Source organism: Heterocephalus glaber, unplaced genomic scaffold (assembly GCF_053883595.1).
Source record: "Heterocephalus glaber isolate CG9 unplaced genomic scaffold, H.glaber_assembly_v1.0 deba00001509, whole genome shotgun sequence".
NCBI classification, from domain to species: domain Eukaryota; kingdom Metazoa; phylum Chordata; class Mammalia; order Rodentia; family Bathyergidae; genus Heterocephalus; species Heterocephalus glaber.
The window spans coordinates 57,879,313-57,897,105 of record NW_028258325.1 but is presented as its reverse complement, the minus strand read 5'-3'; the positions used below and the strand labels follow the sequence as shown (position 1 = coordinate 57,897,105).

Here is a 17,793-nt window from a genome sequence, read left to right as displayed (position 1 = left end):
GCTGTCTATATGTCAGGCTGGTTATAACTTGAGGGTCCACTCTACTTAATTTGATTAATTGGTGCAGGATTGCTTTTCAGGATAGCTGAACCAACTATTCACTCCTTCTGCAATGCATAAGGATTCCCATGGCCCCACATCTTTGCTAACATTTGGTGCCTTAGGATGCACCAGCAGATCGGGTGTCTGGTGAGGGCCTGCTTCCTGGATCACAAAAGATCACCTTCCTATCTCATGGCCAGATTACATTCTCAAACCCCATTGGCTGTCATTGCCTTGGGGAATGGGGTCTCAAACTAGAAATCTGGGAATACATAGCATTCAATCTACAGCAGTTTATAGTCTTTGGCTTTGTTTTTTTTTTTCTCAGTATTATTTGCCAACTTAATATACTAAAATAGTATCTTACTCATGATTGAATTTGCATTTTTCTAATTATTAATGAGCTTGTGCACTATTATCTATATTTACTAGCTTCTTAGACTTTCATTTCTATAAATCACCTGTACATGTTCTTTGCCTGTTTTTCTTTTAGATCTTTTGTTTTATTTATATTGCTTTGTAGGAGTTTCTTATGTATTCTAGATATTAATAGCACATTGCTTATAGACCTTTTACTCTCTGTGTCTTATAATATTGACCATAAAGCCTAAATCCATAATGCCAGAGTAATCATACTCAATTTTCTTTGTGTTGTAAATATTTTGAGTTTTTTTTCAAGAAGTCCTTTTCTCTTTATAATTCATAAAATATTTAGCTATATTTTTTCTATTATTTTATATTTTAATTTTTATATTGTCTTTAGTATATCTTGAGAACACCTTTGAATATGACATTAAGGATCTAGTTTTAAATTTTTTATTTTACGAAAAAATAAAATGAAATTTTATAATCAAATAATAAGAGAATAACAAAAGTTATTCAGTTGTGCACTGCTATATTCAAAGTAGTTTCTCAGTACAAGACATAAACCAAAAATATTCTTACAAAAAAGAAACAAACACATAGTTTTGGGGGGGGTTGGGAGGTTTTTTCTTCAGTTCTTTTATTGGTACATTTTAGGTATACTACACATTTACATTTCTCATTGGGAACTTGTATTTTTATATGATACACCTTGGTTCTTATTTTTTCCCCATTCCTAGCCCTCCCTTCATCTCCTCCACCCTTTCGTATTTACAAAGACTTTATTTCCATTTTTTCCATTTCTCATCATTTGTCCTTTTCCTTCTTTCCTTTCCCCTGCTCCTCCTACTACTTCTACCCCTTTGGACATTTTCTTCCTATTTTGCATTATCGATTGTTCACTCTAATCATTGGTACATTTTAGGTATACAATATAAGGACATTCATCATTGGAAATTTGCACCTTTACATAATCTCTCTTGGTTCTTATTTTTCACCCTTGCCCAGCCCTCCCTTCAACCCCTCCATTCCTCCCTATTTACAAAGATTTTGTTCCTATTCTTCCATTTTCTCATATTAATTCCATTCCCTTCTTTCCTTTCCCCTACCCCTCCTACTTCCTTCCCCTTTGCCCCTTTTCTTCCTATTTCACATTATCTATTATACCTTTTAGTCCTTATTTACACTTTCAGTTTCTCATACTAGAGAAACTATTCAGTATTTATACATGTGTGTCCTATTTATTTCACTTAAGAGTATCACCTCAATGTGCATCCACTTAGCTATAAATGTCTCTAATTTCTCATTTTTTATAGCTGAGTAGCACTCCATTTTATTAAAAAACCCCACATTTTCTTTATCCAGTCTCCAGTTGATGGGCATTTGGGCTGTTTCCAAGTTTCAGCTGTCACAAACTGCTGCTATGAACATGGGTGCACATATATCACTGTGGTATGATTCTTTTAATTCGTTAGGGAAGATCCCCAGCAGTGGAATAGCAAGGTCAAATGGGACTTCCAGTCCTAGTTCTTTGAGGTATCTCCGTACTGATTCCCACAGTGCTTGCACCAGTCTACACTCCCACCAGCAGTGGAGCAGGGTTCCTCTTTCTCCACAGCCCTGCCAGCATTTGTTATTGGTTGATTTCTTGATAGCAGCCATTCTTTCTGGAGTGAGGTGGAATCTCAGCATTGTTTTCATTTGCATCTCTCTAATGACCAGTGATGTTGAACATTTTTTCATATATTTCTTTGCCATTTCTACTTCTTTGTCTGAAAAATGTCTATTCATTTCAGATGCCCATTTTTGGATTATGTCTTTAAATTGTGGAGGTCTGATTTTTTTAAGTTCTGTATAGATTCAAGATAATAGACCTTTGTCTGAGGGACAACTGGTGAAAATTTTTCCCACATTGGGGGTTGTCTCCTCACACTGCTGGTGGTTTCTCTTGCTGTGCAGAAGCTTTTTAATAAGAAGAGATCCCACTTGTTGATTGTTTGTGCTAGTTCACGGGCAACTGAGGTTTTGTTAATACTAATCTTTCTTTGTAACAAACTAAGATCATTTTAGACAACAACTAGTAACCTATTTTTCAAATATAATCAGGTAAATAATTTAATATATGGTATAATTACTAAAGTCATTGAATTTCTTGGCACCTGGTCCTAATCACTTTGCAGACATGAGTAATATGCCTGAAAATGAAAAACATGACATGATATAATTAAGGATTAAAGTGTACGATGAGGAACAATAAGTGCAGATGAATTTCAAATAAGGTCACCAAGGGTTCTCATGGTAGGAAAAGTTTTATATTATTTTACTCTTCTTTCAATAAGGCAGATGTTATTTTCTCCCCACCTTCCAGTAAGTTTGCTTTAAAAGAAATACAGGATGGGCTCATGCCTCATCCTGAGCCACTCCTGTTTATTGTTGCTAAATCCTAATAAAACCAGATTTTTCTCTTTTCTGTATGGGTGCAAATTAGGTGGTCAAGAAAGACAGGTTGCATATCCTGCTCTTCCTCATAGTTTGGGCTTCACTGATTTGAATGCAAATGGAGATCCAATAATAAAAGTGTTTATGCTCCTATGCTGCTAAAACTCATCCAGGTTCCCTGATGAATGGGACAGACATGGTTCTTCTCTCAGAGCATCCTCTAGAGAAAACTACAATAACCAGACACCAGTGAAGATGCTCCTCAGCTGACAGCTAGGCTATTTCTCAGTAGACCTATTGAAAACTTAAAATACTTCAAGTCAAAAACATCAGAGATTAGTCCAAGCTTACCCTGGTCTATCCTAAACATGCTCAGGAAGTTTACATTAGCCTACAGTGGGGAAAATTCATCTAATGCAAAGCTTCTTTTATAATAAAGTGTTACATATCTCATAAAATTTATTGAATATCTGCAATCAAATAGCGCTAAAATTACAGTGTAGAATATCATTGCTCAGAATTGCAAGAGCATCATACAGCATATTGCTGCCCCAGGAAAAGAACAAAATTCAAAAATAAAAGTACAGCTTCTACTGAATATGTGTGGCTTTCATATTATTGTAATGACAAAATTACATTAATAGAATTGTTTTAAATTGAGATTGACAAATAGGTAGATGGCTTTAGTTTATTATTCAGATTTTATGAGTTTGAGTAATACTGATTGAGAAAGTACTTCTCTTGGAGAATAAAGAAAAATATTTAAAATCATAGGATCATTACATATGTGATAATTATAAACTTGTAATCCATAATAATGGTAATAATTAACCATACGTCAAATGCCATCCACCCCACTGAGAGGCTTATATGTATTATCTTAGCTAATGTTCAATAACAACTTTATGAAGGTGCTACCACCATTGTCCCTAAATCAAGGTATAGAAAGGTTAATTTGCTCAAGGCAACAGTTGGTCAATGATACAGTTAGGTTGTTAAAGCACGTGTTCTGATTTGAGAGTCCATGTTCTTAATAAACTTCCATCCTCCATGGTGCTTGTCATCCAAAGAATCATGCATGTGCTTTTATTTCCATTTACCCAAAATACCTAGTAAAGTACATATCCTCAATACATTATTTTCTTTTTATTATTCAATTAACACAAGATGGCAACCACCATCAGCATTAGCAATGGCAACAGCTGGAATTTACACTGGATTTCTTCCCCCACCAACGTCCCCTCCAAAAAATATCTGCTCTTATGCCCAAGCAATTTTGTCTTCTCAGAAATACTAGAAACAGGGCCCAAAATTATCCTCAAAATATCTTTAAGGTTATGCATTCAGAGTTGTAGAGACAAAGAACTTAGAAACAGAAAAAGATGAAGAAAGGTAAGTAGTGGTACCTCAGTTCACAAACTTAATTTGTTTTACAATTTTGGAAAAGATGACCACGTTTGTGTAGGTATGGGAAAGGTGGCCACAGTTGTGTTTGTCACCTGATGCAAAGTTTGCAAAACAGTGTTTTGCCAAACGCTTCTGTTTGTGAACCAAATTGTTTGCAAATAAAAGTGTGAACCTAGGTGTCACTGTCTACCAGCAGGACACTCAGTTAAATGGCAAAGGTGGGAGATTTGGCTCTCATGGACCCTGCAGCAGGAAGTTCTACTGAGAAAAAAACAACTGGGTCAAGGTGAGCTTCAATTTAGCACAAATGTTGAAGGTGATCTGTAATTTGGACTTGCACAGAAAAGAAGGAAAGATGTCTGATGCATGGAGTTGGGTTATGGTCCTATTCCTAGAAAGGATGGAATTTCAAAGCTTGGAGAAAAAAATAATAAAGAGGTTAGCAAGAAATTTCATATTCAGAGATTGGACAAATAGGCTATAGAAAGTGGTTGTGTCCTTCAGTGAGAGCTCAGAGATGTGATCATTCTGTAACTGAAGATTAGGCATGACTAAAATGAATGATGCATGTCCCTGTCTCTGCCTTCAAAGTGTTCCATCTGAATCCTAACAGAAAGGGTGAAGTATTGTACATTTCATGTCTAGTCTGCAATATATCACTACCAAGGAGGTCCTACTATCTGCACTTTACAGAGAAGAGAACTAAGCTTCAGAAGTTAAGGTCCCCCCTGGAATGACAGCAGAGACTGGGTAGCTCCTGAGGCATTCTCTTTCACCAGAGCCATTTTACTTGTCAGTAAGACACTCAGCTGAGATAAAGCCTGTATGAATTCTTCTCTTACATAATTTTTAAATCCAAAAGATCATAAATCCATAGACCTCCTTTTCTTAAGCAATACATTGGATTTACTTGTTATGTAAGGATGTCCACATCCTCGTTTCCTGGCTTCAGCTTTTGATGGGGAAGGCAGCAGTAGAAGCACGCACAACAGAGAGCAAGGAAGCAACTGGATGTCTTTGTGCATGTTTATTCAACATAAACAAGCCTTAGTTGGAGGAAAGATGTGGATGAATATGTTTTCTGAGGGAAGTTTTCTGAGAAAGGAACCGACATGAGCCACCTCTAAACTTCTTAATAAATGTGTAAATATAGCAGTCTTTGATCTGCCAGGTAATGTGGGTTATCATTCATCACTCAGAAAATGCGGCACCTCATTAGATGCTATAGGAGGGGCTAAGAGAAATTTCTGTGTGTGTGTGTGTGTGTGTGTGTGTGTGTCTTTCTATCTCCATCTGTGTGTGCACGTGTATGTGTGTGTGTGAGTGTGTATGGCATTTCAGATAGAATAATCAAATTTAGAGATTTAAGAGCAACAAACCTAGAAAGGACATAAATCTTCTGAAAAATGACTTTCCTATGGTATTCTGGTTTTAAGTATCTTCAGTACAACTTAAATAAATCCAAGTTCGATTTTTTTCTTTTTATGGTAATTTGCAGATCTAGATTTTTGTGACACACTGAAAGTTAATATTTTATAATCTTTAATTGCAAACTTTTTTTTTCTTTTTTTTCTTTGGTACCAGGGATTGAACTCAGGTCCTTGCGCTTGCAAGGCAGGCAGCGGAACCACTGAGCTAAATCCCTGGCCCAATCGCAAACTTTTTAATTCTCAAATTTACATGTCTCCCAATCTCAATATAAGGTTCCCCAATATATTCCCAACTGCTATTACTTGGTCTCAGATGTCTGTTTCCTTCAGCATTCCACAAGGAAACTTTGAAGAAGGACAAGAGCAACGAAAGAAGTGACTAATACACAACATGACAAAAAGTCACACTCTATCTGCTGATCACATTACCTCCTGGGTTATGGTAATCTGAAAGTCACACTTCCACAGCACCCTACCCCTAGACCTCATATGACACCACATCCAACTTCTCTCACCAGCAGACACAGCCCTCAGCTCAGAGCTTTGGGAGTTAGACCGGTCAGCACTCAGCACTCAGGGCTCAGGCTGGCCATCCTCTATTCAGGCTTGAGAGAGTAATTTACCTCCAACTTCTTCAATCAAACATAACTAGAGTTTTAAATAGATATAATGACAACTGTAGCAAATTGCAGTAAAGGCTACTAAGATGATGACCTTATTTTTGGAGCTGGCTTTGCAGTTTCTTGTCCTCTTAGACAGCTCTCACTGCCTGACAGTGGGCAGAAGTTCTTGAAAAAGACTTCCCTGTGTGCTCACTCGAGGTCACCAACTGACAAGAGGACACCAGAAAGCTCTGAATTTGGATGACTGGGCTTCAGTCCTGGGTCTGTGCCTCACTGCTGTCAACTTGGGCAAGTCACTTCCTTATCCATATAATGCAGATAATAATAGCATTAGCTACAGAGGGTGATGTGAAAAGCAAATGAGCTCAAAGACAAGGGAATTCATACTTGGTGTACAGCTGGCAAGCAATAGTGATAATTATTCTTGTTCTTAAGAAGATTGTATCCTCATGACATGGGAGCTTTCCACAAGGAAACAAACTCCTGAAAATGGTCACAAGAAGAAATAACTCCCTTTGAATAACTCACATGCAATTTTCATTTTTGCTCTACCAGCATTTATATCAAGTATCTTTAAAACTATTATAAAAATTTCCTAGAAAATGCAAGGCTTTCTGATGAACACATCTTCATTTTCTTTTATTTATTCATTCATTGAACAAAAACATGCTGCCTGTCTATAACATGCAAAGAATCATGCTGATACCACAGAAAATAGAAACATGGATCACTATCTCTAGACCCAAAGGCATTGAAATTTAGTAAGGAAACACCCTATTTACATAAATAACTATGCTAAGAAATAGAAGATGTAAGAAGGATTTAAAAACTCAGACTGAGAAGGATAGGTTAATCTGAGGACACAGAGTTATCCTCAGATTATTATGAGGTGCTATCTGCAATTGACCATGAAGGATAATTGTGATTCAGAAAAGCATAGCTAGTAGAACAGGTGATCGGAGGGTACTACAGAATAGAGGAATCTTCTGCAAAGGGCCCTTGAGCAGTCACATGAGGGCTGCTGGGTCCACACTGTGCTGTAGTGTAGAAAATTAGCAGGCAGGCCAGGAGCAGATGCTGTGAATGGAGGCTCCAGTGCAATTTGACTACACTCTCTGTTTCTACCTTGAGTTCCATCCCTGTGGCAATGTAACTTCAGAGAAGGCCAAGGTAAGGATAATAGTTGCTTTTAGAAAATGTCTTCTGCACCATCCTTTGTGTAACATCCTCATTATAATTAAGAGAAAGCAACCAGATCTAAAGTTTTCATGGCATGTTTTGGATTTTTCCGTTCTTAGGAGCTCCTCTGGTGATATGTTGGAAGTCACAGCTTTCATATTCCATCTGCCAGTCTTCAATAGTGAAGGAATCCAAGGGTTGCAGCCCCAACCTTGAAACATCCACAATAGGAATAGGGAGACTGTTATGAAAGAAGCCGGTGGGAAGAAGCTGAGAGGGAAAGGCAGCAACATGTGAAAACAGAGCTGCATGGGGAAAGAGAGCTGATGGCTGGGCTTTATCTGTTTATCTGAGTTGTCAGCCTCTCCTTAACTCTTAACTCTTTAATTAAACACCCAACTAACCTTCAATTGCCTTTTTAGAACTTGATCTCAGTCCAGTTTTCAGCATTCCAAAATCATCCAGCAGAAAGCCGCACTGCCCTGAGCAGGGATCCTTTGTTCAGTGTAAGGAAACTAACTCCAAAAGTAAAACTCTACAAATGCCCCGAAAGGCGAGGTAGGATAGATGTATATATCACTAGGCCTCTTAGGTTATGCAAATAATAAATTTACAGCAAACTGGTTTACAGATTTGAAATTTTTTTTTTTAAAAAAAGCATTATTGGGCCAGGGATTTAGCTCGGTGGTGCCACACTTGCCTTGCAAACACAGGGTCCTGAGTTCGATCCCCGGAACCAAAGAAAAAAAAAGATCAGGGATTTAGTTGAATGGCACTGTTCCGGCTTTGCAAGTGTAAAGTCCTAAGTTTGTTCCCAGGTACCAGATAGATAGATAGATAGATAGATAGATAGATAGATAGATAGATAGATAGATAGATAGATAAAATTTTTAAAAAGCATTTTCCAAAACTGCGAGGAACTTGGGATGCCATTAAAGTGACAGAAAAATAATGTTTCAATGGTGTAAATCTTAATATCCCAAGAAACATGATTTCTGGGTCTCAAGAAAGCTCATTTATACATAAACTCTATTCAGCAATAATTGACATTCACATTTTCTTCAGTTTTCCCTCTATTGTATATTGATTTGCACAGGGACCCTTTTTAACCAGTTCCTGTATCTCCTTTCTCAAAGTGCCCCCAGGACTGCCTGAAGACACCTAATTAAGCTTCATCCCAGACTTAATTAATAAGGTTGATTTAGAGAGAGGTATTGGGATTTGAATTAGAAAGAATAAAATTCTCAATCATCATGATCACATAGATTCTGCTTGTGTTCTTCTTTTAGCCCCTATCTTCCCAGAAAACCTAGCCTTTTGAAGTTGAAATTGAGGCTGGGTTTAGCTACTCTTCTCAGCAGGTGCAATGCTAGATGCACATAGTCTTCCACAGAGTCAAAACCTTAATCCAGTCCCTTCACCATCAAGTTACAAACTGCCAGTAATCCATTGTGGGTGGATCTTACCCTGAAACTAGTTACAAGCCAGACTTCTTTTTATACCTAGTTGCCATTTACTTTTCTTCTTTTTAAAGCTAATCACTTTTCTCCCCTTTTCTTTTAGTTTCCCTTTTCTTTTATTTTAGACTTCCCTTCTAGATACAAATAGTACTGGTTGTGGGTGACATGAAATCATTACAACAATGATACTCTTAGAAAAAACATGTCTTGCAAAATAGTTTCATTTCTGGCATATAAACCCGAACAATCAAATTTGATTTCTTTATTTAGGTACAGATGAAAATACATTTTGGATACTAACAATTTATCTATATATTTTTTCCTTTTTGCAGTTTTTTTAAAACTGTATATCCTTTTATTGGTATATTTTAGGTATACAATATAATGTCATTCATCATTGGAAATTTGCACCTTTACATAATCTCTCTTGGTTCTTATTTTTCCCCCCTCCCCCTCCCCTCCCTTCAACCCCTCCATCTCTCCCTATTTACGAAGACTTTGTTTTCTTTTTTTCATTTTCTCATATTAATTCCATTCCCTTCTTTCCTTTCCCCAACTCCACCCTCTTCCCCTTCCCCTTTGCCCCTATTCTTCCTATTTCACATTATCTATTATACCATATAGTCCTTATTTACACTTTCAGTTTTTCACGCTAGAGAAACTATTTGGTATTTACATGTGTGTCCTATTTATTTCACTTAAGAGTATTGCCTCAATGTGCATCCATTTAGCAATAAATGTCTCTAATTTCTCATTTTTTATGGCTGAGTAGTACTCCATTTTTTAAAAAACAGCACCACATTTTCTTTATCCAGTCTCCAGTTGATGGGCAATTGGGCTGCTTCCAAGTTTTAGCTATTACAATCTGTGCTGCTATGAACATGGGTGCACATATATCATTGTGGTATGATTCTTTTAATTCCTTGGGGAAGATCCCCAGCAGGGGAGTATCTGGGTCAAATGGGAATTCCAGTCCTAGTTCTTCCAGGTATCTCTATACTGATTTCCACAGTGGTTGCACCAGTCTAAACTCCCACCAGTAGTGGAGCAGGGTTGATCTTTCCCCACAGCCCCACCAGCATTTGTTATTGGTTGATTTCTTGATAGCAGCCATTCTTTCTGGGGTGAGGTGGAATCTCAGCATTGTTTTCATTTGCATCTCTCTAATGACCAGTGATGTTGAACATTTTTTCATATATTTCTTTGCCATTTCTACTTCTTTGTCTGAAAAATGTCTATTCATTTCAGATGCCCATTTTTGGATTATGTCTTTAAATTGTGGAGGTCTGATTTTTTTAAGTTCTGTATAGATTCAAGATAATAGACCTTTGTCTGAGGGACAACTGGTGAAAATTTTTCCCACATTGGGGGTTGTCTCTTCGCACTGCTGGTGGTTACTCTTGTTGTGCAGAAGCTTTTTAGTAAGAAGAGATATCACTTGTTGATTGTTTGTGCTAGTTCACGGGCAACTGAGGTTTTGTTCATAAAATATTTTCCTACACCAATGTCTTCAAGAGTTCTACCTAACCTCTGTTCCAGCTGGATTAGCTTTTCTGTTTTAATGTTTAGATCTTTAATCCATTTCGATTATACTTGAGTACATGGTAAGAGATATGTCTAGTTTTAGTCCTTGGAAAGTTGAAACCCAGTTTCTCCAGCACCATTTATTAAAGAGGCTATCTTTCCTCCACTGAGGGTGGTTGGCTCCTTTGTCAAAGATGAGGTGGTTGAGTGTGTCTGCAGTTGTTTCTGCATCTTCTAACCTGTTCCACTGGTCCTCAGGTCTGTTTCTTTGCCAGTACCATGCTGTTTTGATCACAGTAGCTTTGTAGTATAGTTTCAAGTTGGGGGTTGTAATACCCCTGCCTTGTCTCTGTTACCTAGAATTGCTTTTGCTATTTTAGGTCTCTTCTTGTTCCAAATGAATTTTTGGACTGTTTTCTCAAGGTCAATGAAGTTTGCTGCTGGGATCTCAATTGGAATTGCATTGAAACTATATAGCAGTTTTGGAAGTATGGCCATTTTCACTATGTTGATCCTTCCTACAGAGGAGTAAGGGACATCTTTCCATTTTCTGATATCATCTCTAATCTCTCTTTTCAAAGTGCTATAGTTTTCAGAGAAGAGGTCTTTGATTTCTATTGTTAGGTTGATTCCTAGGTATTTCAGTTTTTTGTATGCTATTGGGAAAGGAATTGCTTGCCCTATTTCTCTCTCAGTGAGTCTGTTGTTCCTGTAGAGGAAAGCTATTGATTTTTGGGTGTTAACCTTGTATCCAGCTACTTTACTGAATTTAGTTATTAAGTCCAGAATACTTTTGGTGGAGTTCTTGGGGTCTTTGATATAGAGTACTATGTCATCTGCAAATAATGACAATTTGATTTCTTCATTTCCTATCTTTATTCCTTTTATTTCTTTCTCTTATCTAATTGCTGAAGCTAATCTTTCCAAAACTATATTGAACAGCAGTGGTGATAGTGGACATCCTTGTCTTGTTCCTGATTTGAGTGTGAAGGATTTCAGTTTTTGACCATTTAGTATGATATTGGCTGTTGGTTTTCCATAGATGGGTTTTATCAGATTGAGGTAGAGACCATCTATTCTAATTTTTGTAGGGTTTTTATCATAAATGCGTGTTGGATTTTGTCAAATGCTTTTTCTGCATCTATTGAGATGATCATATGGTTTTTGTCCTTGGCTCGGTTGAAATTGTGTATTACACTGATTGATTTCTGTATGTTGAACCATCCCTGCATCCCTGGGATGAATCCCACTTGGTCATGGTGTATGATCTTCTTGATGATCTCCTGCATTCTATTTGCCAGTATCTTAGTAAGGATTTTTGCATCTATGTTCATTAGTGAGATTGGCCTATAGATATCTTTTTCAGTTGGGTCTTTCTGTGCTTGGGGAATCAAGGTGATGCTTGCATCCAGGAATGAATTCAGGAGTATTGCTTTCCTTTCAATTTCATTGAAAAATTTAAACAGTAGTGGCAGTAGTTCCTCTCTAAATATCTTGTAGAATTCAGGAGTGAAATCATCACAACCTGGGCTTTTCTTGGTTGGTAAGTTTTTAATTATGTTTTCAATTTCATTGATTGATATTGGGTTGTTTAGAATTTTTAGGTCTTCTTCATTCAACTTTGGTAATTCATGTGTGTCTAAGAAACTGTCCATTTCTTCTATGTTTTCCATCTTATTGGTGTATAGGTTCTCAAAGCAGGTATTGATGATCCTCTGGATTTCTGCTGGGTCTGTTGTATTTTCACCCTTTTCATTCCTAACTGCATGGATTTGGGCCTTTCCTTTCCTTTTTCTGACAAGGTTGGCTAAGGGTTTGTCAATTTTGTTGATTCTTTCAAAGAACCAACTCTTGGCTTCATTGATTTTTTGTGTTGTCTACTTAGTCTCCATTGCATTGATTTCTGCCCTGATCTTTATAATTTCCTCCCTTGTATGAGCTCTGGGGTAGTCCTGTTCTTCTTTTTCTAGAAGCTTGAGGTGCAGCATCACGTTGTTTAATTGGACTCATTCTGTTTTCCTAATATGCATATAAACTGCTATGAATTTCCCTCGTAAGACTGCTTTCATTGTGTCCCATAGATTCTGATATGTTGTATTGTCATTGTCATTTAATTGAAGGAACTGTCTCATTTCTTCTTTAATTTCCTCTGTGACCCAGTGGTTATTCAGAAGTGTGTTGTTCAATTTCCATGTGTTTATGAAATTCTTGTGGTTTCTTTTGCTATTGATCTCTAATTTCATCACACTATGGTCTGATAATATACAGAGGATAACTTAATTTCCTTTACAGTTACCTAAACATGTTCTATGAGCAAGTATGTGGTCTGTTTTGGAGAACGATCCATGTGCCGCTGAAAAGAATGTGTATTTTGATTTTGTGGGTTGAAATACTCTGTAAACATCTGCTAAGTTCATTTGTTCAAGAGTTTGATTGAGTTCTAGTATTTCATTACTTATTTTTTGTCTAGTTGATCTATCTATTTGTGACAATGGGGTTTTGAGGTCCCCCACTACTATTGTATCAGTGCTTATATGATTTTTCATGTCCACTAGTATTTGTTTTATATAGTTTGGTGCACTAGATTTTGGTGCATAGATATTTATGATTGTCATCTCTTCCTCTTGGATTGTTGCTTTACAAGGATGTAGTGTCCTTCTTTGTCTCTCTTAATCACTATAGGTTTGAAATCCACTTGATTTGCAAAGAGGATAGCTACTCCTGCTTTTTTTCGGGTTCCTGTCACATAGAGTATTGTTTTCCACTCTTTAACTTTCAGTCTATGAGTTTGTTTTTGAATTGTGTTTCATGCGTGAGGCATATTGTTGGATCTTGCTTCTTCACCCATTCTGCCAATCTAATTCTTTTGATTGGTGAGTTCAGACCATTAACATTGATGGCTATAACTGATACACATTGACTTATCATTGTCACGACTTTTTCTTTTCATTGGATTCTCCCCCTGTTCTTTTAATTTCTTGTCATGCCCAGTGGATTCATTCTGCTGGGCTTGCTAGGGTTGTGATCCTTGCTGTCTTTTCCTAGGATTTTGTCTAAAATTTTTTTGGAATGCTGGTTTAGTATTCACAAAGTTCCTAAGGTGCTCTTTGTCATGAAAGTATCTTATTTCACCATCAATTTGGAAAGGTAGTTTTACAGGGTACATCAATATGGGTTGGAGGCTGTTTTCCTTTAGGGCTTGAAATACATCACTCCAAGCTCTTCTTGCCTTGAGGATTTGAGGATTTGAGGATTTGAGTTGAGAAGTCTACTGTGATTTTGATGTGCTTTCTTTAGTATGTGATTTGTTTCTTTTCTCTAAATGCTTGTAGAATTTTGTTTTTCTGTTGAGTTTCTGGAATCTTAACAATTATATGCCTATGTGTAGATTTTTTTGATCAAGGCTAGTTGGAGTCCTCTATGCTTCACTTATCTGTATGTCAAGTTCTTTTCCCCTGCTTGGGAAGTTTTCTGCCATCACTTCTGTGAAAAGTTTTTTTATGTCATCTGCACTCTCTCCTGTTTCTTCATTGACTCCAGTCAGTCTTATATTATTCTTCTTTGCATCATCCAGCAGCTGCTAGATTGATTTCTCATGGTCCTTTACAATTTTAAAGAAGTGGTTTTTTTCCTGGTCACTAATTGCAGTCTTATCTTCTATATCAGAAATTCTGTCTTCACATTGGCTCATTCTGCTGCAAAGACTTTCAATGGAGTTTTTAATCTGCTGATATCTGTTTGAATCTGTTTTATGGATTCCATTTGTTTCCTATGTTGGGATTCCATCATGTTTCTCAACTCCTCTTTTTTTTTAATCTGTATTCACTCTAGATTTATAAATCATGTCTTGCACTATGGGCACAATCTCTGATGTTATCTGAGAAATTATTTCTGATTTCATTTTTTCCAGATCCTCTTTCATTGCTAGTTCAGGAAATCCAGGTGGTTGAGTATCAAATTGTTCCATCTCATCTCCCTTTGGGGTTGCTGTAGGTGATCTGGAAGTCTGTTTTTGAGGCTTGTTTACATGTCTTCTCATTTCAACTGGAGGGGGTGTTCTGCTGTCCCCTGTGGGGCGCCCCCTCCTCTGAGGTGGGAGGTTTGGGATGCTGACCTGGAAGCCTCCTCTGTGCTGGAAGCTCTGGCCCACCAACCTGGAAGCCTCCTTTGCACTGGGAGCTGTGGCACACTAACCCAAAAGCTTCCTCCACACTGGGAGCCACCACATGTTGACCCAGAAGCCTCCTCTGTGCTGGGAGCTGTGGCATGCAGACCCGGAAGCCTACTCTGCACTGGGAGCTGCAGCACACTAACCCAGAAGCCTCCTCTGCACCAGGAGCCATGGCACATTGACCTGGAAGCCTCCTCTGCTCTGGGAGCTGTGGCACTCCTACCCAGAAGCCTCCTCTGTGCTGGGAACTATAGCATGCTGACCCCAAAGCCTCCTCTGTGCTGGGAGCTGCAGCATGCCTACCCAGAAGCCTGCTCTGCACTCAATTTATCTATATTTTAAATGTTGCCTCAGATCTTCTGTTTGAGGCTATTACCATATGTATATCTTTAGAATTATTATACTAGGTTATCTTCAAGTCAATGAACTACTTATTTGAAAATTTATTGCTATGTTTGCAAGGAAAGAAACTGAAATAAGTTTGTATCACATTAACAATGAGACAGTGTGACTAAGTGGAGAGATTGGGACCCTACAGATAGCAGGCCTGTGTTTAAGTCTCAGTTGATTACTATCTGCATGAATGAAGCCTAGAAGTTCACAAAATGTGTGAGTCTCAGTTTCCTCTTTTAGTGAAACAGGAATCAAAACAATTCTTATTTCACTGAGTAATCATGAGGATTAAACTAGGTAATAAATATTTTGGTTCCTAATGAAGATCCATGAAGTCCTGATAGAGCTAAAGATGTCATAGCTTGTCGCTTGGTCATGGAAACAGCCTTCCCTCTGTGAGTGTGTGTGCCTGTGTGTGTGTGCGTGTGCATGTGTGTGTGTGCATGTGTGTGTGTGTGTTTCAGAAAAGAGTTAGTTTTCCTTCCACTTCCTTCAGAATTTATTTGCTTTTCACATTCAGCTCACCTAATCTCCAACAGGAATTACCAGACCTGCATTCCGACAACACACTGTTTTCACCAAGTGAATATGAGGGGATAATTTAAGGAAACTCTGGGCATGATAGATCCTGAGCTGTGGCTGACAGTTAAAACTGCACAGAAGCCCAAAAGCAGTTGCTCTCTCTCTTCTTCCTGGGTCTCATAATCTGAGTAACACCACTTTGACTTGATATTCCGACATCACCTCACTCTTTCTTCCTTTCTTATTTACTGCAAAATCTATAATCCACAACAATTTAAAAGTATTTCTCTCTCCTAAATCCCTAATGCCCGTTCCTTGTGCCCTAGAACTCCTTTAAAGTTTCTGAGAGAAAGTTGAGACCACCAATGACAATACGAGAGCTAGAGCCCCACCAGCAGTTGCCTACAAACACATACTCAGCCCTTTATACTGTATGTGTCTACTCCTCACCTTTGAGTAACATATCAGTATCTTTGTCTTACAAGTCAGGAAATTGAAGCTCAAATCTGTTCAGTACCTTTTCCAAGGTCTCCTTGTTCATGATCCAGAAGAGGATCAAGCCCAGGATGGAGTTTGGCTTCTCCTCACCACTTTTCAAAGCCTTGTGCTACAGATTTTGAGATGATATCTTTGACTCCAAATACCTGACCCAGACATTAGAATTCCCTGAGGGAAATTTTAAAAATATGATTGCCTTGGGGTCTTTACCAGATCAATTGAAACCAAAATTCTGGGATAAGAGCTGCAGGATGCGTAATTTATTTTTAATTTAGCAAATAATTCCATTGTACTGTGAAGGTTAAGAATCACTGATCCAAATGATATTGCTCCTTTGAAAATGTTTCCTGTTGCTTTAACATTTATTCAACAATACAGTCCTATTATAAAACATCTCATTAACACATAGTTTCTTTCTTTCTGTAACAACAGGTGGATGAGATATTTATTGATTCGGCCTTAAGCAAGCACTATATCAAGAACCAAGTAGTCAGACTGACGTATGTATACTTGGGCAGAGGTGTGGTCATGAGCCTGAAAGCACAAGGGCAAAGGACAGACATGAGGACCCTTACATATTGTGTGACTCTATGGAATAGGCTCTTGGCTAGGATTTCTCATAAATATTATCTCCACAACAATCTCAAGATGTAGGGCTGACCACCACTTTGTATTTTTTAAAAATATTCAGTAACTTGACGATGAGGAAAAGTGATGAATTGAGTTCCCCAAGGGACAGTTACACCAAGTCACATAACAGCAACTAAATCTGTCAACTAGCTGTAAGGCCTGGAAGTTAGGCCTAGAATCTACCAAAGCCCACAGCCTTAGGAAAACCCACCCAGCAGCAAGAACAAAGCTGTATGCTTTTTGACAGATAACTCATTTCAAAAGTATGAAGAAGGCAAAATTGGCTACAAAATGAGACCATAAGTTTTACATGTTCTGAAGCCCTAGTGACAAGAGGCATGCCCAGACAAAAATATGTTCCTGTTGAAATAAGTATTCTTTTTGTTGTGGTGCATGGGGAGACTCACATCAGTGGCAGCAATTGCTCAGAGGTTTCAGTTGTGTTATTTTGAAAATTATGCAGCACAGCATGTATATCATAGACACAAACACATGAACATGTATAGACCTGAACTCATCTTCTTAAAGAAAAAGACTAGGTTCAGACATGGGTTCATTTGTAGGAAATAACTGCTTTTCTTACCAGCAGACTATTACTGCCTTATTGGTAGACTTACTTAGAATTTAGAGTTCTTCACATTTTTACTGACTTCCATCAGGATTTTCTAGTATTATTAGGATTATTTAGGAGGTTTAAAAGCATATGAATACTGGAACTTTCTAGATTTCATGCACTCTATTTTCAAATTCTGATCGGCCATAGCATTTCAACACATTATCACAATTTTAAGAATTTTTTTTATTTACAGCTCTTATCATTATGTAATTCTTGTAGAGGTCCAGAGAAAGTCTATCTGATGAATAGTGTTAAATACTGTGATTTACGGTCAATTTGACATAAAATTATAATTATATTTATCTTCATATTCCAGAGCCTAAATGGATCATAATAGCTAAAATGTCTCAGAAAGTGATTTGCTTGTATAGCTAAAAAATTCATTAGCTTAGATATTTTATTGTATAAAATAGGAGGCAAGGGAGTCCTGAGGTCTCCCTGTGACTGGTCATGAGGCAAGTCCAGAAGAGCCTCCAGGTCTTCACCCACCAAGGCA

The 17,793-nt window shown here is 37.7% G+C and overlaps 1 protein-coding gene across 2 annotated transcripts in view; it reads left to right on the top strand.

Annotated features, from left to right (window-relative positions):
• The window catches only part of Tmprss11a (transmembrane serine protease 11A), a 74,609-nt gene that overhangs the window by 15,428 nt on the left and 41,388 nt on the right, over positions 1-17,793 (top strand). For both annotated transcript variants that reach the window (XM_021262286.2, XM_021262283.2), the window contains exon 4: positions 16,484-16,551. In XM_021262286.2, the coding sequence (XP_021117945.1) occupies positions 16,484-16,551 (68 nt within the window). The remainder of the gene's footprint in view (positions 1-16,483; positions 16,552-17,793) is intronic.